The sequence below is a fragment of the Garra rufa genome, chromosome 24 (genome assembly GCF_049309525.1).
Source record: "Garra rufa chromosome 24, GarRuf1.0, whole genome shotgun sequence".
Lineage (NCBI taxonomy): Eukaryota > Metazoa > Chordata > Actinopteri > Cypriniformes > Cyprinidae > Garra > Garra rufa.
Window position 1 is genome coordinate 36,752,140 of NC_133384.1, and position 21,277 is coordinate 36,773,416.

A 21,277-nucleotide genomic window follows, 5' to 3' on the forward strand; every position below is an offset into this window, starting at 1 on the left:
TGAATGATTCAAATCAAATGATTGCAGATACCCAAAGCTCCGATCTAAGTTAAATGATTCGCAAACCGTGCTCCAAGTCCTGATCTGAAATGATGGTTCGCGAATTATTTGATGTAGATCGGGATTTTGGAATCTTTTTTTCTGATTTATTTTCTTAAACAGTAGAAAACATCAAACCATTAAGGCAGTACAATTACAAAAACAAAACGAAAAAAAATTATGTATACACAAACAAAATTAGCCGTGGTTTTACTATATTAAAAGTGCAGTACACTTTGTCATACTTTCGGAGTGATACTTTGCATGTGCTTCACTTTATTGTTGCCATTTTTATTAGTATATTTTTATTTATTCATTTCTCATTTCTAAGAATTTGATATAGAAGATATAGTTCAAAAAGTGAGATCTCTGATTGAAGTCCTTGGAAATCAAAAAAGTAGTGCCTGAAAGGTCCTTGGAAGTCCTGGAATTTAATTTTACAGTCTCTGTGTGATCCCTGCGACAAACACTTCACCTCCACATTAAAGCTCTTATTCAGCATGAACACATTAAAGGAATAGTTCACCCAAAAATGAAAATTTGCTGTTAATTTACTCACCCTCACCCTCGTTATATTCAGATGCGGTATGATTTATATGGAGCCGCATCAGTTGGGCTGGACGCCTCTGAGAGACTCGTACATGAACACATTACCTGAGAGCCTAGCGGATGAACACAGGACTCTGGTGAGAAAGACATGCGTGCATCGTAATGTATGCTGTTAAAGTAAGAAACACACTGGGTATCATTTTTTGTTTTAATGATGATCTGTGTGTGTTTTGTTGTAGATTATGGATCTTTTTAACTGGCTGGTTCAACCTTGTTTGGACTTTGTTTACCACGAGTGTGGATTCTTAGTTCAGACATCACCTATTCACCTGGCCTACAGTCTGATGCGCCTGTATACCTGCCTACTAGGTACATGCACATAGAAATATGTACATTATAGTCTTTTTTTCAAATTTCTGATTTGATTGTATTCATGTGTGCAGATGAGATTTTTCAGTCCGGACAGGAAGGAGCAGAATCTATGACGAGTCAGCAGGTGACACTGTGGCTTCAGGCACTTTTCCTGTTTGCTGTGGTCTGGGGTTTGGGAGGAACCATCAATGGCAACAGCAGGAAGAAGTTTGACATCTTCTACCGAAACCTTATCATGGGCACAAACGCAAGTCACCCACGACCCACGAGTGTGAAACTCACCAAGAACAACGTGTTCCCGGAAAGAGGTATACACTTTATTTTTGGTTGATTTTTAAATGATAGTATTCACACGGTCATGGAAAATCTTAAAATATAGGATAATTGTGATTTCCAGGCCCAAGCAAAATATATGTCTATTTTTTTTATAATTCCTGTTCCCAGTGATTGCGGATTATTAACTTCTTTCCAAGAGATAAATATGGGTCATTCTACAGAATTGGTTCAAAGGTGGAAACATCTTGGAAAAAAAAAAAATTTTCCCCAAATTTTGTATGTATGCAGGTTGTATAATATCCAAGGCACACATTTTTAGTAATTGTGCAGTTAATTTCTTATATGTGACCCTGGACCACAAAACCAGTCTTAAGTCGCTGGGGTATATTTGTAGCAATAGCCAAAAATACATTGTATGGGTTAAAATTATTGATTTTTTTTTTTATGTCAAAAATCATTAGGATATTAAGTAAAGATCATGTTACATTAAGATTTTTTGTAAAATTCCTACTGTAAATGTATCAAAATGTAATTTTTGATTAGTAGTATGCATTGTTAAGAACTTAATTTGGACAACTTTAAAGGTGATTTTCTCAGTATTTTGATTTTTTTGCACCCTCAGATTCCAGATTTTCAAATAGATGTATCTCGGCCAAATATTGTCCTATCCTAACAAACCATACATCAATAGAAAGCTTATTTATTGAGCTTTTATGTGATGTATATATCTCAGTTTTGTAAAATTTAACCTTATGACTGGTTTTGTTGTCCAGGGTCACATATTGTATTTTCAGAATGTTTTGAAATAATTTTGAAATATTTGTCCTCTCCCCAGGGGTGCCGCTCGCAATTTTGGGCCCTATGACAAAATATGAGGTGGGGCCCTCCCTACCACACCATAGCAGATCTCTGGGGGCCCCTAAAGGGCGTGGGCCCTTAGAATTGTCCTAACTTTCCCCCCCTTAGTGGCGCCCCTGCCTCTCCCCAAATTTGTCTCTACCGAAACGGTAATATGTAATTTAATAAAGAAGGGTTATATTGAGCTATTAGGATTTTGTTAACATCTTACAGAATTTTACCCTACATACTAATATACTAAAAATTGTAATTGTAAACTGTAATCAGGGTTTGTACAAGGTGCTTAAAGTACTTGAATTTGACTTGGCATGGATAACCTTTGAAAATAGCTAAATTCCTGAAGAGGTATTTCAGTTAATGTCATAAAACTAGTGAGCTAAGCCAGTAGTAGTACTGACAGTGTTGTGGTGTAAACATGGCTGAACACGCAAAAAAGAGAAACCGATGAACTGAATCAATTGAATGAGTAATCATTCAATTCAGTATCAATTCAGTAATCATTCAAATCAGTTGATTCAGTTCGCGAGTTCGGAGTGCAGATCGCGAGTCATTTGATTCTGTTCACGGATATTGAATCATTTGATTCATTTCGTGACTTAGGAACGCGGATTGCGAATCATTTGATTCAGATCGGGACTTCGAATTCGTGTATCATTTGATTAGGTTCGCAAATTCGGAGAGAGAATCATTCGGTCATGTGCTTCACTTTATTTGTGGCATTTTGATTTATCAGTATATTTATATTTATCTTTTTATCTTTTTTAGAATATGAAAGAAAAGATATTGTTTGATAAGTGAGATCTCTGATTGAAGTCCTTGAAAATCAAAAAAGTAGTGCTTGAAAAATCCTTGAAAGTTCTGGAATTTAATTTGACAGTATCTGTATGAACCCTGTTTATTTCCCTCAAATAAATGATTATGTGTTCCTTTTTGTCACTACTGAAACAAAGATGACATGTTTCAGTCATGACTGTTATGGTAGTGACAATTTTTATGGGATAACACCTAAAAAAAAACAAAGACATTACTACCAAAGCTTTACCAAATGTTTCAGGCGTAATTGTTTTGGTAGGGACAATTTTAGAAAAGAAAAATATAAAGTAAAAAATATATATTTTTAACCTTACTTTTTAAAAAAAAATCTAGAATATATTTTTTAAAAACAATTTTTTTCAATATAATTTAGTTGAAATGTAGGGGTTAGGATTTGGGAGAGCCACCTCCCACCTCCCTATATTAAGCTTACTGATATTTTAAATATTATTGTGGTTTTCAATAGATAATAAAAGGATCTTATTATACATCTAAGATTTCAATACTTAAATGCTTTTTAAATGTGTTTTTTGGTTGTGGGACAGCAGTTTGCACCAGATCTGTAGAATGGCCCATATAGAATCTGATAAAACCAAAAGTCAAAGCTAGGAAACATTATTAATTTGTTGACACCAATCAAGAGTCTTATACTGTACAATAACTTTAAAAACATTACGTTTATGAATCTTGTCCGCTGTCTGTTTATTCTGTTCTCAACACAGGCACAGTCTACGACTATTATTTTCATAAGCAGGGTCCCGGTCAGTGGAACAACTGGACCGAATCCATCACTAAAGAGGACAAAATCATACCTGCCAGCGCAAAAGTGAGTTTACAAAAATCAGGGTTATTATAGATACATTTCTCATTTTTCTTTGGTTTAACTTGATGTACTAAAATACCTAAAACTAAAACGCAAAAAGAAAAAGGAATGGAAACTGTATAGACATTAAAAAACTAAAACTTAAAATAAAAACAATAATAAAAAAATATCCTAAACTGTATTAGTATCTCAGTAATACTAAAATATTTATGCAATGTAATACTGTTTTGTTACATTTATGTTACAAAACAAATTCCTTTTTTTTCCCTTTCCTTAAACTCTTTGTATCACTTTTGATGTCTCTGTCTCTCCCTCTCAGGTGTCTGATCTTATCATACCCACGGCAGAAACGTCACGCCAGCTTTTCTTCCTCAGGACGTATCTGTCACACGAGGTGCCCACACTGATCGTGGGACCCACAGGAACCGGCAAGTCTGTGATCAACAACAACTTCCTGATGTCGCTCCCCAAGGAGCGCTACACTCCCATCTGCATCAACTTCTCCGCACGGACCTCTGCCAACCAAACCCAGGACATCATAATGTCTAAGCTGGACCGCCGCCGCAAGGGTGTGTTTGGGCCACCGATGGGGAAGAAATGTATCATCTATGTTGGTAAGAAATAGATTTAGTAAATATAAGCCATAAGGGTAAATTTTTTGAAATTGGGATTTATGCATCATCTAAAAGCTGAATTTATGCATCATCTAAAAGTTTCTTCCCCACTGCAGATTTATCAATTCTGTCAAAATTATTTATTTTTTTGTTTTTGTTTGTTTGTTGATCACAAAGTACAAAGTAGATGAGGAAAACTAGGGTGCCAGGTATATTCAAAGCGCCACCATTTCTGCTTAGAGAAGGGATTCTGCAGAGAAGGTAGACTTAGGGAGAAAACTTGACAATATCACAGCAGATATCGTATTTTGCGTACAATTAAAAACCAACTTTTGAATACCAACCAGATACAATACTGATTTTATTTTTATTATTGCAGTTATCACATTTTGGAATCAAACTCTTCATATATTTAGGAAAATTAACAAAATATCTTCATGGAACATGATCTTTACTTAACATCCTAATGATTTTTGGCATTTTGACCCATGCAATGCATTTCTGGCTATTGCTACAAATATACCTGTGCTACTTAAGACTGGTTTGTGGTCCAGGGTCACACATACTTTCCTGTCATTGCAAAGACAAAAAAAAAAATTCAAAATAGAAAATTTAAGTATGTATGCAATTTAGGGCTGTCAAAATTAACGCAAATTCATTTTAACGGCACTAATTTTATTAACGCGCGATTAACGCAGCCCGCATTTTCTGTTTGACCCACTACCTAGCCCATAGTTAAAGAAATGGATGCACAATGTTGCCAACCTAGAGAAAACTGTCTAGCAACAATACATAAACACATAATTGGACAAACCTAATGTAGTTTCAGAGGCTCTTCGGTTTTGCTGAACGTGCGTGAGGTCTGAAGTGGGCCGGTAAGCAGGCATGACTCTTTATCCTTTTGCGTACTTGCACTTTTTCGTGCGTACCGGCACTTCTGGCATATTTAATGAATGCAAGCGGAGTCGGTGTACGTTAGGATTGGTGCTGTGGGGGTTAATGCGTAAAGCCACATACGAGTGTGCACGCGAAAACGGTGTATTATATGCACGACAAAGTTAATTTCAGCTTATTAATAGCACGCCAAATAGAAACAGAAAGTCGTGCTAGTGCGCATTTTCATGAGACCAGGCTCTCCAATCAGTACATTATAACCAAAACAATACATTAAAAAACAAAAGAAGCAGGTTTTTGGGATCAAATAACTTTAAATGGGTGAACTCCTAAAAAGTCAAAGGATCCTGAAGGCATTCAAACAGGAAGTTAAAAACAACGATAATAATGCAGGGAATAGTGACTTCTGTCCAGATGCCGGTAAATGATTCTTTTCAGTGATTGAATCATGATCATAATTCAGGATTTTTTTTCAGTTATTATTTCATATTACTTTGGTTGTCTGATAACAGACATATTAAATCAAAACAGTGGAAAGTTTTGTTGAGAACTTGGCTGCATTAAATGACAGTATGTGGGCACCGAGAAGCAAACAAATGTAATAATAAATGTAGATTTTGCGTGTTCAGAATAAGTGAGCTGCTCTGTCCTGCAAATAATGTAAAAAGGCTTGTGTAAGTAAATTGCTCAAATATTGGTACAGCTTTGTATATTAGTATAAACATTTTCTGTGCTTTTTACAAAAACTTATTATTGAAATTACAGGCACATATAATGGTTTCTGTAATTAAATTAGGAATAAACTTAAATAATATGCTACTGTTTATGTTATAAAACATTTTGTAGATGATCTGAACATGCCTGCGAAGGAAATATACGGTGCTCAGCCGCCCATTGAACTCCTACGCCAGTGGATCGATCATCATCATTGGTATGATAAAAAAGACACATCCAGACTGGACATTGAAGATGTCCTCTATATGTCTGCTATGGGGCCCCCTGGTGGAGGAAGAAACGACATTACAGGTAAATCTCCGACCTAAACAAGTAGGGCTAGCCAGGTTCTTCTTTGTCACTGTTTTATATCTTCTCTCCCTCACAGGACGATTTACACGTCACCTAAATGTTATATCGATAGATACATTTGACGATGAGACTCTAGGCAACATCTTCACATCCATCACCGATTGGCACTTCAGCAATGGTTTTGATGCCTCTTTCTACAGGTGATATCAAAATGTGAAACTAATATTTTTGTGACGTAAATTTAGACTGAAACAAGCACAGTGTACGAGTAAAACATTTATCAAAATAGATTTATTGTGCACATCCTGTGGTGATTTGGATTTTTGCACAAGCTGAAAATCATGATTGTGTCTGTGTGTATGTTTGATGTAGATTGGGTAAAATCATGGTTCAAGCTACTATGGGAGTATACAAGGATGCAATCGAAAGTTTCCTCCCAACACCATCTAAGTCTCATTATATTTTCAACCTGCGAGATTTTGCAAGGGTGATTAGGGGCGTAATGCTCTGTCCATCGACGCACATGCAGGTGAGCACACATACAGTAGGTATATAAAGGCAAAGTAAATGGCTTTCATAATCTGAGTTTTGTTCTACTTTTTTCATCAGGAAGGCGATAAACTAATCCGTTTATGGATTCATGAGGTGTATCGGGTTTTTTACGATCGACTGATTGACGATGATGACAGAGAGAAATTTTTTAACATTGTCAAAGAAAGGACATCAGCGTGTTTCAAACAAAGCATTGATAAGGTAATAACGACATTGTGAAATATTTCAAACAAAAGTGAGAAAAAAATAATCTATCATTTATTTATTGGTTTTAATTTGAATTTTGGGGTGAAATATGACCTTTTACCATGGAAGCTAATTAATTATTTTAAATAAAATTGGTCTGGTTATCTACAGTTGAGGTCAAAAGTTTACATCCCCATTTCAGAATCTGGAAAATGTTAACTATTTTACCAAAATAAGGATCATACAAAATGTATGTTATTGTTTATTTAGTACTGACCTGAATGAGATAAACGTAAAAGATGTTTACATATAGTCCACAGAAGAAAATAATAGTTGCTTTTATAAAAATTACCCCCTTCGAAATACTGCATTGTTGCCTGTGTTTTTTGTTTAGTGATAGTTGTTCATGATTCCTTTGTTTGTCCTGAACAGTTTAAACTGCCTGCTGTTCTTCAGAAATATTCTTTAGGTCCCACAAATTCTTTTGTTTGTTTTTAGCATTTTTGTTTTAGCATTTGAACCCTTTCCAACAATGACTGTATGATTTTGATATCCAGCTTTTCACACTGAGGACAGCTGAGGGACTCTTATGCAACTATTACAGAAGGTTCAAACACTCACTGATGCCTCTGAAGGAAAAACGATGCATTAAGAGCCAGGGGGTAAAAACTTTTGAACAAAATGGAGATGTGTACATTTTTCTTATTTTGCATAAATATAAAATTTTTCAGAAGAAAAAATAAGTTAAATTTACCCTGATCTTTAAATACAAAAAGCATCGTGCGTCGTGTTTCCTTCTGGAGCATCAGTGAGTGTTTGAACTTTCTGTAATAGTTGCATATGAGTCCCTCAGTTGTCCTCAGTGTGAAAAGATGGATCTCAAAATCATACAGTCATTGTTGGAAAGGGTTCAAATACACAAAAATGATGGAAAACCAAAGAATTTGTGGGACCTGAAGGATTTTTCTGAAGAACAGCAGGCAGTTTAACAGTTCAGGACAAACAAGGAACTCATGAAAAACTATCACTAAACAAAAAAACAGCTGTGGATCATTCAGGTAACAACACAGTATTAAGAATCAAGTGGATGTAAACTGTTGAACGAGGTCATTTTTTATAAATAACTATTAAAAAAATAACTATTATTTTCTCTTGTGGACTTTTATGTGGAATATATTATTCAGGTCAGTACTAAATTAACAATAACATGCATTTTGGTCAAATAATTGACATTTAGCAGATTCTGAAAGGGGGTGTAAACTTTTGACCTCAACTGTAATTAGTATCTCTTATAGTCATATTTGCTTTAGTTCAATAGTTAAGTGAACAAGATGTATTAACATGTTTTTCCCCTATCCAGCTCCTTGGTCATCTCACTCTCTCTGGTAAAGTTGAAGATGACAGCATTCGTAGCCTATTTTTTGGTGACTACGCCAAACCAGACTCGGCCAGTAAACCGTATGACGAGATCACAAATCTGAGCACATTAACGGAGGTGATGGATTTCTACCTCAGGGAGTTTAACAACATCAGCAAAGCGCCCATGAACCTCGTCATGTTTCAGTTCGCCATCGAACACATCTCACGAATCTGCCGTGTGCTGAAACAAGACAACGGCCACCTGCTGCTAGTCGGCATCGGCGGATCGGGCCGACAGAGCACCACCAAACTCGCCACCTTCATCAACGACTACGAGCTGTTCCAGATCGAGCTGACCAAGAACTACAGCATGTCGGACTGGCGTGACAATCTGAAGCACCTGATGCTGAAAGCAGGGATAGAGGGGAAGAAAACAACTTTCCTCTTTAGCGACAATCAGATCAAGGATGAAGCCTTCGTTGAGGACATCAACATGCTCCTGAACACAGGAGACGTGCCGAACATCTTCCCTTTGGACGAGCGTGCTGACATCATTGAAAAAATGCAGGGAATTGCACAAATGGAAGGGAAGAAGATGGACGTCACGCCGCTCTCCATGTACAACTTCTTTATCGACAGAGTTAAAGCCAACCTTCATATAGTTCTTGGTAGTGTATATTATATTATATATTTTGGTGCATACTTAAAGGAGAAGTTAATTTCCAGAACAAATATTTACAGATAATGTACTCACTCCCTTGTCATCCAAGATGTTCATGTCTTTCTTTCTTCAGTCGTGAAGAAATAGTTTTTGAGGCAAACATTTCAGGATTTTTCTCCATATAGTGGACTTCTATGGTGCCCCAGAGTTTGAACTTCCAAAATGCAAAGGGCTCTAAATGATCCCAGCCAAGGAAGAAGTGTCTTATCTAGCAAAACGATCGGTTGTATAAAAAAATAAAAATAAAAATGTAATACTTTTTAAACTCAAATACTTGTCTTGTCTAGCTCTCGTCCTACATTACTGTTTACAGTTTTTGGAAAAGAGTGTTTGACCCTCACACAGAGCTAGACATGACGAGCATTTGAGGTTAAAAAAGTATATAAATTGTCAGTTGTTTACAATTGTTTCACTAGATAAGACCCTTCTTCCTCTGCTGGGACCGTTTAGAGCCCTTTTAAGCTGCATTTAAACAGCATTTTGGAAGTTCTAACTCACAGGCACCATAGAAGTCCACTATATGGAGAACATTTTTTAAAGGGTCATTTGATGTTGCTAAAAAGAGCATTATTTTGTGTGTTTGTTGAAATGCAGTGTGTTTATGCAGTTTGAAGTTTAAAAAAACAGATTACTTTCCACATACTGTATATTATAGTTACTCCTCCCTGCCCCATCTTTCTGAAATGCTTTGATTTTTACAAGATTCATCGTTCATTGAAACTGAGGTGTTTGGCCAGATTGGCCAGCTTTCTGGTGTATTGTGATTGGTCGAATACCTCAAGCATGTGACGGAAATGTTATGCCCCTTATCATGCCGTTCTCAGCGTGACAAGACCAAACAATAAAACCCATTATAATTGAGACATTTGTTGCATCCATTGGGGACATAGCTACTGATTATAATGACTCATACTGTCTTTTTACACATTGCATTGCTTTGCATTGTGCCGCATAAACACAACTCTGCGAGAAACAACAAGCACTACTTTACACTGCTCAAAACTGGCGTTTAAATCAGTTCTGAATTCTTTAAATATGAAAATGTACTTACAGGTCGTCAGTCAGAAGCGCAGACTGTCCTTGCAACATTGGAATTGCCCCACTTTATAGCCTTAACCCTTTGTGTACAGCTGGCATTGTAAGCTACTCTCATAGGTTCAGGAAACAGTCCTCCGTGAAATGCGCATCACACTCAAATATTTGCATTGTACTGTTCCTTAACAGTGTTGTAATATTAACTTAACCACTGATTTCTAGTTGTTTCCTCATTTGGAATGCCAAATAAATTATTTTGCTTTTGCAATGAAACACTCTGCATTTCCACAACATGGTGGCTGAAACACTACTACAACTGGTAAAAGTTATGCCTTCTTACTTTCCATATATATATGGGTGGACCAGTGGGGGCGTTTGTGCGAGCCATTTTAGGGAGGTGTGGCTGAGCCTTAACTTTTATAATAAATATCTTTTTGGTTTTGAGACTTTAAGCTTTGCAACTTTACAGATCTTATCTATGCACAAACAGCTTGTAACACTCCAAAGACAAAGGAAAACAAGAAACCACATCATATGACCCCTTTAAATATTTTTCCTGAAAAAACATTATATCACGACTGAAGAAAGAAAGACATGAACATCTTGGATGACAAAGGAATGAGTAAATTATCTGAAAGTGAACTTCTCCTTTAAACACTATTTAACTTTAAGAATTACTATTTAATTAATTCTGCATTCATGTTTGTCCAATAGCAATGAGCCCAATAGGCGAAGGCTTCCGCAATCGTCTGAGGATGTTCCCATCCCTGATCAACTGCTGCACCATAGACTGGTTTCAGGCCTGGCCCAAAGACGCTCTGGAGATGGTCGCCAACAAGTTCCTTGAGGATTTGGACCTGGAAGACAACATCAGGATGGAGTGCGTTAATGAGCCTGCATTTATTGCCTCTGACAATTGGTTGTATTGAGATATGAAGACTTACATTGTCAGTTTTGCTTTATTTTCAGGGTGGTGGAAATGTGTAAGACTTTCCAGGAGAGCGTGCGAGAGTTGTCAGAGCGCTACTACTCCCAGCTGCGCAGACATTATTACGTGACTCCAACCTCGTACCTGGAGCTCATCCTGACCTTTAAAGTCTTGCTCAACTCCAAACGCAACGAGGTGAACGAGCTCAAGAATCGATACATAGTCGGCTTGCAGAAACTTGACTTTGCTGCCTCTCAGGTGAGACAGAAAATGTGAACACTTTACAATTACTTTCATAATACCAGGGTTTCTGCAGATCTTAAAAGCCTTAATTATGATTTCAAGAGGTTCTAATTTTGTGGTCGGAAAGATAAGAGTTGCGATATAACTTTATGATTAAACTTCAATGAACTATAATTTCATTTAATAAGTATGTGCACTGCACATTTCAAAGTAAGGTGCTGTGCTGCTTTGTCATACTATATTTCTGCCGTTCCGAAAGTGTCCCCTGCTGGCTGAGAATAAATTGGCATTTTCTGCTGTTTTTGTTCAGACCAAAGTGGAACATGCAGACATGCAGTTGTAACTGTCAACAAGAAGCAAATGCTAATGCATCATAAAAATCTTACATTATTAAATTAATATTAATGATTGATAATAATTGTTTTAATTACTAAATTAATTGATAGTTTTGACTATGGAAGCCCATTTCTGCCAGGTAAGAAAAATGCCTTAAAAAGTTGAAATTAAGACATACTTAAGGCATAATTATGAGATAAAAAGTTGAAATTATGACATTAAAAGTCATAATTATGAGATACAAAGTCGAAATTATGAGATAAAAATGTAAAATTATTACTTTACAAGTCAAAATTATGGGATAAAAAAAGTCAAAATTATGACTTTACAAGTCGAAATTGACTTTCTAAACACAGATCAAAGGATAGCGTTCTAATGATAAATGGGACATTGCAGAATTAATTAACTTGGATTAAAACAGTTTGGAGGACCAAATTCAGTACACACCTTATTAATAAATCATATAACATTTCATAGTTCTCATAATTTAGATTTTAAAAGTCATAATTTAGACTTTTGACTTCAGTATGTCAAAATTTTGACATTTTAAGCTATTAATTATTTTTTTATTACCTGGCAGAAATGGGCTTCCATATTTGACGCATTCCATTTTATAAAAATGGTTTAAAGGCTGAAAGGTGAAGTTTATCATTTTATAAAACTTTTTGTTTTGTGGAAACCTTGTCCTACCCTGCTTTTATTTGTGCAGATCTTAAATTTGATTCTATCAATGCTGTAATAAATGTCTTGATGTAAGCGCAATAAATATAACTTATTGTATTCTATTAATCTAGATATCTTTTTTACAAACTTTCTAAAATAATTTATTCAAGTTTGTAATACAATTAAATAAAATACGAACAGAACCATTTTAAAGGTGGTCTCAGGCAATGGAGATTAATCATGATCAATTATTTAGAATTATTTATTTTTATCAGTGGGAGGCCTAAATACATTATTTAATAATGTACACTCATTAGTGATGAATAAATTGATGTTTACAGTGGTGTTTGTCTGTGATGTGCAGGTAGCGGTAATGCAGCAGGAGCTCACAGCTCTCCAGCCGGAACTGATCGAGACAGCAAAACAGACCGATCAGATGATGGTGAAGATAGAAAAAGAGACAGTGGAGGTGGATGCTAAGAAAGAGCTTGTCAGTGCTGATGAGAAAGTTGCCAATGAAGCAGCAGCTGCTGCTAAAGCGATCAAGGTAGGGTTTTCTGTATAAAGGTCATTGCACACCGAGTCTGTTTGTATGCGTTTTTTCGTAGTCATCATCCTTCCTACCAAAATGCTTGTTACGGATGTGAAAACACAGAAAATCGAGCCTGATCTGATGAAAGTTTCAGAGGCAGTGTGTGAACTCGATTTACATAATGTGAGGTATTTATTTTTTAACATCCAGAAATTTCAGACTGTGTGCAATGGCCTTAAGGCTCAAAAAATAATCCATGCAGGCCAACCCTTCTGACTACACAACGTTCATTTCATAATAAATTAATTGAACTGAAATGAACTGATTAAAACATCATGTTTAAGCTGGGGATCAGAACAAAAACATATGTTATGTTACTTAATTTCTCAAAGATTGCCATCTCAAATGCCGGCCCAGTTTTAACATTTATATTTACAAACTTTTTTAGATTATGTTTGTGACCTAAAGTTTTAGCTACAAATGTTCCTTCAATTCTGAATTATTTTATTTGTTAGGTTTTATTAGAAAGCACATAAACAAGTAAATAAACAGAAAACATATATGTGACCCTGGACCACAAAACCTGTCATAAGGGTCAATTTTTAGATTTATACATCAAATGAGGGTGCAAATAATCTAAATACTGAGAAAATCGCCTTTAAAGTTGTCCAAATGAAGTTCTTTGCAATGCATATTACTAAATAAAAATTAAGTTTTGATATATTTCCAGTAGGAAATTTAGAAAATATCTTCATGGAACACGATCTTTACTTAATATCCTAATGATTTTTGGCTTAAAAGAAAAATCAATAATTTTGACCGACACAATGTATTTTTGGCTAGTGCTACAAATATACCCGTGCTACTTAAGACCGGTTTTGTGGTCCAGGGTCACATATGGGTATGTAGGAATTTACAAAGCTGAAATGGTGTTGGTGGACTAGTTGAACTGCTTCAGTTGAGGAGATTTGGAAAGCGGTTAGCAGTTTGAGATTTTGGGACATTGAAGTTTTAATTCATTTATTGTCGGATAGGATGAGTGTGAGGGAGATCTTGCGGAGGCGATGCCAGCGCTGGAAGCGGCTCTCACTGCTCTAGACACACTGAAACCAGCTGATATTACTGTCTTGAAGACGATGCAAAATCCTCCTGGTCCTGTCAAACTGGTCATGGAGTCCATCTGTGTCATGAAGGGCATTAAACCAGAGAGGAAACAAGACCCTGGTGGATCAGGTATGAAAGATAATAGAATAGAAAGAGGAATACACATTCACAATCAGTCAAACGTTTTTGGGCAGTAAGATTTTTTATGTTTTTTTTTTTTATATTTTTAAAATATTTGAATATATTTTAAAATGTAATCCATTCCTCTGATCAAAGCATTTTTAGCATAATTACTCCAGTCTTGAGTGTCACATGATCCTTCAGAAATCATTCTAATATGCTGATTTGCTGTGCAATATACATTTATAATTATTATTATCAATATTTAAAACATATTGAGTATTTTTTTCAGGGTTCTTTGAATAGAAAGATCCAAAGATCAGCATCTGAAATAAAAAGCTTTTGTAACATTATACACTAAACCATTCAAAAGCTTGGAGTCAGTATAATTTTTCTTGGGGAAAGAAATTATAGAAATTAACTTTTATTTAGCAAGGATTTTTTTAAATGATCAAAAGTGTTGAAAAGACATTTATAACACTACAAAAGATTTCTATTTCAATGCTGTTCTTCTGAACTTCTGAAATTCTACTTAGCTTTTTTCAACATAAATGTTTTTTGAACAGAAAATCTGAATATTAGAATGATTTCTGAAGGATCATGTGTAATGATGCTAAAAATTCAGCTTGGAAATCTCAGGAATAAATTACATTTTAAAATATTTTCAAATAGAAATACAAATTTTAAATTGTAAAAATATTTTTTTAATTTTTCAGTTTTTGCTGTACTTTGGATCAAATAAATGTAGGCTTGGAGAGCAGAAGAGGCTTACCGTCCAAAAACGTTCGACTGCTAGTGTGTATTACACACACCTAACACTGTATAAGACGATTAAATACATTTGCTTGACCTTATTTACACAGGAAAGATGATTGAGGACTTCTGGGGGCCATCTAAGAAGCTTCTCAGTGACATGAAGTTCCTTGAGAGCCTTAAGACCTTCGATAAAGACAACATACCTGCAGCTAACATTAAGAAAATCAGAGAAAAGTTCGTAGACCACCCAGACTTTCAGCCTTCAATTATCAAAAGCGTGTCTTCCGCTTGTGAGGGCCTTTGCAAATGGGTGCGTGCCATGGAAGTATACGAACGTGTGGCGAAAGTTGTCGCCCCCAAGAAAGAGAGATTAAAAGAAGCAGAGAGCGAATTAGCCGTGCAGATGCAGATGTTATCCATAAAGCGTGCCGAGCTGAAGGAGGTTGAGGATCGCCTGCAGGCACTCAATGACACATTCGAAGGGATGATACAAAAGAAAAAAGACCTAGAAGCAAACATAGAGCTCTGTTCGCAAAAGCTAATACGAGCTGAAAAACTAATCGGTGGTTTGGGGGGAGAAAAAGACAGGTGGACGGAGGCCGCAAGGCTCCTTGGCATCAAATACACCAATCTAACCGGCGACGTGCTTTTGTCCTCGGCTATGGTGTCGTATCTTGGCGCATTCACCGTTGATTACCGTGTGGAGTGTCAGAAAGACTGGCACAAGCTGTGCAATGACAAAAACATACCATGTTCGAAGGATTTCACACTTAGCAACACTCTGGGAAACCAGGTCTCGATCCGATCGTGGCAGATCGCTGGATTGCCAGTGGACGCGTTTTCCACCGACAACGGAATTATTGTCTCAAACTCTCGCCGTTGGCCTCTCATGATTGACCCGCAGGGCCAAGCCAACAAGTGGATCAAAAACATGAACAAGGCCAATAAATTATCCGTCATCAAGCTTTCAGACAGCACTTACGTCCGTACTCTGGAGAACGCCATCCAGTTTGGCACGCCGGTCCTCCTGGAGAACGTCGGCGAGGAGCTAGATGCAATTTTAGAGCCTGTTCTCTTAAAGCAGACCTTTAAGCAGCAAGGTGTGGAGTATATGAAACTTGGCGAGAACACTGTTGAGTATTCAAACGACTTCCGGTTCTACATCACAACAGGATTGAGGAATCCGCATTATTTGCCAGAGGTGGCAGTGAAAGTCTGTCTTTTGAACTTCATGATCACTCCGTTGGGTCTGGAAGATCAGCTTCTAGGCATCGTCGCCGCTAAAGAGAAGCCAGAACTCGAGGAGAAGAAAAACCAGCTGATTCTCGAAAGCGCAGCCAACAATAAGCAGCTAAAAGAAATCGAGAACAAAATCCTAGAGGTTCTTTCTTCTTCTGAAGGAAACATCCTAGAGGACGAAACTGCTATTAAGGTGCTCTCGTCATCTAAAATATTGTCAGAGGAGATTTCTGAAAAGCAGAAGATCGCAAGCGTGACTGAAAAGGAGATTGACGAGACTCGAATGGGTTACCGGCCGGTTGCCGAACACTCGTCTATTTTGTTCTTCTGCATCTCGGATCTGGCTAACATTGACCCCATGTATCAATACTCTCTCACGTGGTTCATCAATCTGTACCTGCAGTCCATCGCGAACAGCGAGGCTAGCGATGACCTACGGGTCCGCATCTCCAACATCTTGGATCACTTCACCATGCGTGTTTACTATAACGTGTGCCGCTCTCTGTTTGAGAAGGACAAGCTGCTGTTCTCTTTGCTGTTGACCGTCGGCATCATGCAGGGCAAAAATCAGGTTGACGACCTCGTCTGGCGTTTCCTTCTTACTGGAGGAGTTGCTCTGGAAAACCCACATCCCAACCCGGCGCCAGAGTGGCTTTCAGATAAATCGTGGTCTGAAGTAGTCCGGGCTTCCCAGCTTCCTTGCCTGGAAGGATTGTTTGAACATGTGCGGGAGAATATCACACAGTGGAAGCAGATTTACGACTCGGGTCATCCGCAAGACGAGGAGTTACCCGGGAGGTGGAGTGCGGTTGTGGGCATGGAGCGCATGGTGGTGCTTCGCTGCTTCAGACCGGATAAACTTGTGCTGGCGGTACAACAGTTCATCGTGGACAATATGAGCCGCACATACATCGAGCCACCAACCTTCGACCTGGCGGAGAGCTACAGTGACTCCAACTGCTGTTCGCCACTCATCTTTGTCCTCTCTCCAGGAACAGACCCTACAGCAGGTAGAATAGAAAGATGTTTCTATTGAATTTAGGAATGTTCATTTTGGTCATTTTTCCTAATCGACAGCCAACACTTGTCAACGGATTATTATCCGTTAACCAACAAATTTTTTTTTAAATTGGAATCGGAATAAATTAATAAGGAAAAGTGTCTATGACACATTAAAAAAGCTAAAAATTATTTTTACATGCATAAAAAGCAGCAAACAAAAGAACATCAGGATTCACACTGACATCACATCACGCAACTGCAGCACTTCTGCTGGTGGAGAAAAACATAATAAAGTTAAGCTATACATTTAATGAATAATTGGGCCTGTACGATAAATATTTTCACTTAATTAACAAAACGAAAGAAAGAAATGTGCAACAAGTAGCTATATATGCAGAGTTTTGGTTCATTTTTGTGCTGCACGAAAGGAAGACGGCTGAAAGTGGCATCCTACTTTTCTTTATTTTACAAAAGCACAAAGATTTGTTTTTATTGGGGATGTACACAAAAATGCAAACCATTTACAGTTTTGATTATCTGAATGACTGGGAGTCGTTTCCACTGTTAGAAGGAAAAAAAACACACACGCACATAGTTAGGCATTGCTAACTTGACAATGCAGCCTTTCCAATATCATAATAAAATACAGTAATCGTTATCACCATACTTCCCTGATATTATGCCGAACAATTTGTTTTATGTGGATATTGGAATGCGGGTCAAGTACAAAATCAGGTTTACATAATAAATCATATTTTGGCATTCAAATGCATCTTAAAACATCAGAAACATTTGGATTTGTGTTGTATGAGAGACGCATGTTAGTTTCGCTTTAGCCTACATTAATTTGTTTTGGCTGGTCGTTTATTTAGCCTAGCTTCTTATATTTTTAATTTGTGTTCTTTTCTGAATACTGTTAAATTGAAAGGAATATTTTTTGTGGAGTGAGGGGAACTAAAATAGCCTAGCCTATGTTTATAGTGTGTGTAAACATTTCGCGTTGGCATCAGGTCTACTTCTGAATGTAATAAAATGCGACTACCGTTATAGGCCTAAGCAGTTTTTTTTCTCTCAAAAATGCAGTTTTATTTAATTCTAACTGTCCAGCAAATGTTTTTAAAATATTTAGATAAATTACTGAAAAAAACAATTTAAATGGCCTTTTAAACCATTTTACTGATTTTATTAATTGGTCATAATTCTTTCATCAGTTAACGTTTAACCGGTTAAAATGAGCATCCCTAATTGAATTCTTTTTACAGTTTAATATTGTTCCTTCTAGTGTACAACATTGTCATCATTCTAAAGATTTACAATTAAATCATATTCCTTTCGCTGTTTGTTCTACTCAGGACTACTGAAGTTTGCAGATGACTTGGGCATGGGTGGCAGTAAGACACAGACGATCTCTCTGGGTCAGGGTCAAGGTCCAGTAGCCGAGCAGCTCATCAGAGCAGCGCTGACCGAAGGCACATGGGTCGTACTACAGAACTGTCACCTCGCCACCAGCTGGATGCCAACGCTGGAGAAGATTTGTGAGGAGGTCATCACACCTGAAAACACACACACCAGCTTCAGGTAAACATAACAAACGTGTGCATCTAACACACTCTGATGTTTCGCATAATTTCATGTTACATTTATTAGATATATGATAAGGTGAAGAACGTATACTTAATCTCAAAATCTTACAAAAACAGCATTACATTTTTCCAAGGAAAAATAAAGTATATTTTTATCGTTGCAATTTTTTTGAATTGTTGATTTTTTAATGTCAGTTAATCGCATTTTCTCTCAAATTCTCAATGTAAAAAAAGTACAAATCTATTTTTTTAAATGTTTTTTAAAATAATAATAAAAAATAATTATACAAAAAATAATTAAATGCCTTAAATGTTATCATTCATTACTATGAGTAATATTTATCAGTATCAGTATATCCGTTTTGGGATTACAGTAATGACTATGGAAGCCTGTTTCCACCACTGAATAAAAATTGAAAAAAAAAAAATCTTACAATTGCAAGTTTACATCTAGCAATTCTGACTGTTTTCTCACAATTGTGAGATATAAACTCGCAATTCAGATTTTTTTGTGAGATTGTGAGAAAGTTAATTCTGACTGATTTTTTTTTTCTCAGAATTCTGACATAAAATCACAGTTGAAAGAAAGTCAGAATTGCATTATATAAACCTGAATTTGTGAGTTATAATGTCAGACCTAACTTGCAATTCTGAGAACATATCAGCCTTTTTTCCCCTTCAAAACTGGACTTTATAGCTCACAATTGCAAGTTTATTTCTCACAATCTTGAGAAGAAATTCTGAATTGACTTTATTTCTCGCAATTTTGAGTTTGTATCTCGCAATTCTGACTTTATAACTCACGGTTGTGAATTTATATATCACAATTCTGAGAAAAAAAGGCAGAATTGTCTTTATTTCTCACAATTTTTAGTTTATATTATGCAATTCTAAAAAAAAAATTGAACTGCTAGTTTATATCACAGTTAAGAGAAAAAGTCATAATTGACTTTATTTCTCACAATTTTGAGTTTATGTCACACAATTCTGAAAAAAAAATCTGAATTGATTTTATTGCTCACTATTCTGACTTTGTGAGGTTATTGCTCACTGTTCTGACTAACTAGCAATTGTGAGTTTATATCACAATTCTGAGAAAAAGTAACAGTAACCTAAAAAACATTTTTACAGGAAATACTTTTCTGTGGTAATCAACATTATGCCATAAATTAATTCCCATGAAAAATACACACAATCTTTTTGTGTTTTAGGTTGTGGTTGACCAGTCAGCCGTCCGATAAGTTTCCAGTGAGTGTTTTGCAGAACGGGGTGAAGATGACGAACGAGCCTCCCAAAGGACTGAGGGCAAATTTACTGCGTTCTTACCTCAGCGACCCCATCTCAAACCCTGCCTTCTTCAACAGCTCCGCTAAACAGGAAATCTGGCAGAAGCTGCTGTTCGGCCTCTGTTTCTTCCACGCTCTGGTCCAGGAGAGGAGAACGTTCGGCCCACTCGGTCAGATATGAATCTGTAATGTAGTTTGCTTTCCTGTACGTCAACTTTAATTTGATTCAGCCTACATCTCTAGAGATACTCTGGCATACTATCAGCAATCTATCTGATCGAATCTTTTCTAAACAGACATTACAGTATCATAAATTAAAGGGGAAGTTTAATAGGCTGAGGAAGGTATAGGAAGTTCATAGATTGGTTCTCCTGAAAACTATAAGCAGTGCTGACTATAAGTGCACTATAAAGTACTGACTTTCTCTGCAGGTTGGAATATTCCATACGAGTTTAATGAGTCTGACCTGAGAATCAGCATTCGTCAGATCCAGATGTTCCTGGACGAGTATGAGGAGGTTCCTCTGGAGGCCCTCAGGTACCTGACAGGTGAGCACAAGGAGATTAAAGGTGCCATGTTATGGAAATCTGTATTTACCTTGGCATAGTTAAATAATAACAGTTCAGTACATGGACGTGACATACCATGTGGTAAGTGGGCACTCCCTCTGCATTATAACTTTACACAGAGCACATGTGATCACAGTAATGAGACTAAAATGTCGGCGATTCAAAACGGCAGATTCAACAAACCGCATATTAAAAGCGCTAGAGCTCCTAATTAAATATATATGTGACCCTGGACCACAAAACCAGTCTTAAGTCGCTGGGGTATATTTGTAGCAATAGCCAAAAATACATTGTATGGGTCAAAATTATTGATTTTTCTTTTATGCCAAAAATCATTAGGAAATTAAGTAAAGATCATGTTCCATGAAGATTTTTTGTAAAATTCCTACTGTAAACATATCAAAATGTAATTTTTGATTAGTAATATGCATTGTTAAGAACTTAATTTGGACAACTTTAAAGGTGATTTTCTCAGTATTTTGATTTTTTTGCACCCTCAGATTCCAGATTTTCAAATAGATGTATCTCGGCCAAATATTGTCCTATCCTAACAAACCATATATCAATAGAAAGCTTATTTATTGAGCTTTCATATGATGTATACATCTCAGTTTTGTAAAATTGAACCTTATGACTGGTTTTGTGGTCCAGGGTCACATATTTTTATGAATGTGCCAGCTATAGAGATGAGCAGCTCTGTGAAACAGCCAATCAGAGCAGAGCTCATTAATATTCATGAAGCTTCCAAATAAGGCATTTCATTCTAGGGGCAAATCCTAGGGTTGTAAATGGACCTGTC

The 21,277-nt window shown here is 36.6% G+C and overlaps 1 protein-coding gene across 1 annotated transcript in view; it reads left to right on the forward strand.

Annotated features, from left to right (window-relative positions):
• dnah3 (dynein axonemal heavy chain 3) overlaps positions 1 to 21,277 on the forward strand; it is a 68,362-nt gene that overhangs the window by 40,078 nt on the left and 7,007 nt on the right. The window contains exons 37-54 of the mRNA XM_073830341.1: positions 620 to 725; positions 828 to 957; positions 1,032 to 1,268; positions 3,630 to 3,733; positions 4,050 to 4,344; positions 6,085 to 6,264; positions 6,341 to 6,464; positions 6,637 to 6,793; positions 6,874 to 7,017; positions 8,363 to 9,029; positions 10,832 to 10,997; positions 11,087 to 11,303; positions 12,652 to 12,834; positions 13,854 to 14,052; positions 14,907 to 17,048; positions 18,393 to 18,618; positions 19,835 to 20,079; positions 20,341 to 20,457. Coding sequence (XP_073686442.1) covers positions 620 to 725; positions 828 to 957; positions 1,032 to 1,268; positions 3,630 to 3,733; positions 4,050 to 4,344; positions 6,085 to 6,264; positions 6,341 to 6,464; positions 6,637 to 6,793; positions 6,874 to 7,017; positions 8,363 to 9,029; positions 10,832 to 10,997; positions 11,087 to 11,303; positions 12,652 to 12,834; positions 13,854 to 14,052; positions 14,907 to 17,048; positions 18,393 to 18,618; positions 19,835 to 20,079; positions 20,341 to 20,457 — 5,639 coding nt within the window. The remainder of the gene's footprint in view (positions 1 to 619; positions 726 to 827; positions 958 to 1,031; positions 1,269 to 3,629; positions 3,734 to 4,049; positions 4,345 to 6,084; positions 6,265 to 6,340; positions 6,465 to 6,636; positions 6,794 to 6,873; positions 7,018 to 8,362; positions 9,030 to 10,831; positions 10,998 to 11,086; positions 11,304 to 12,651; positions 12,835 to 13,853; positions 14,053 to 14,906; positions 17,049 to 18,392; positions 18,619 to 19,834; positions 20,080 to 20,340; positions 20,458 to 21,277) is intronic.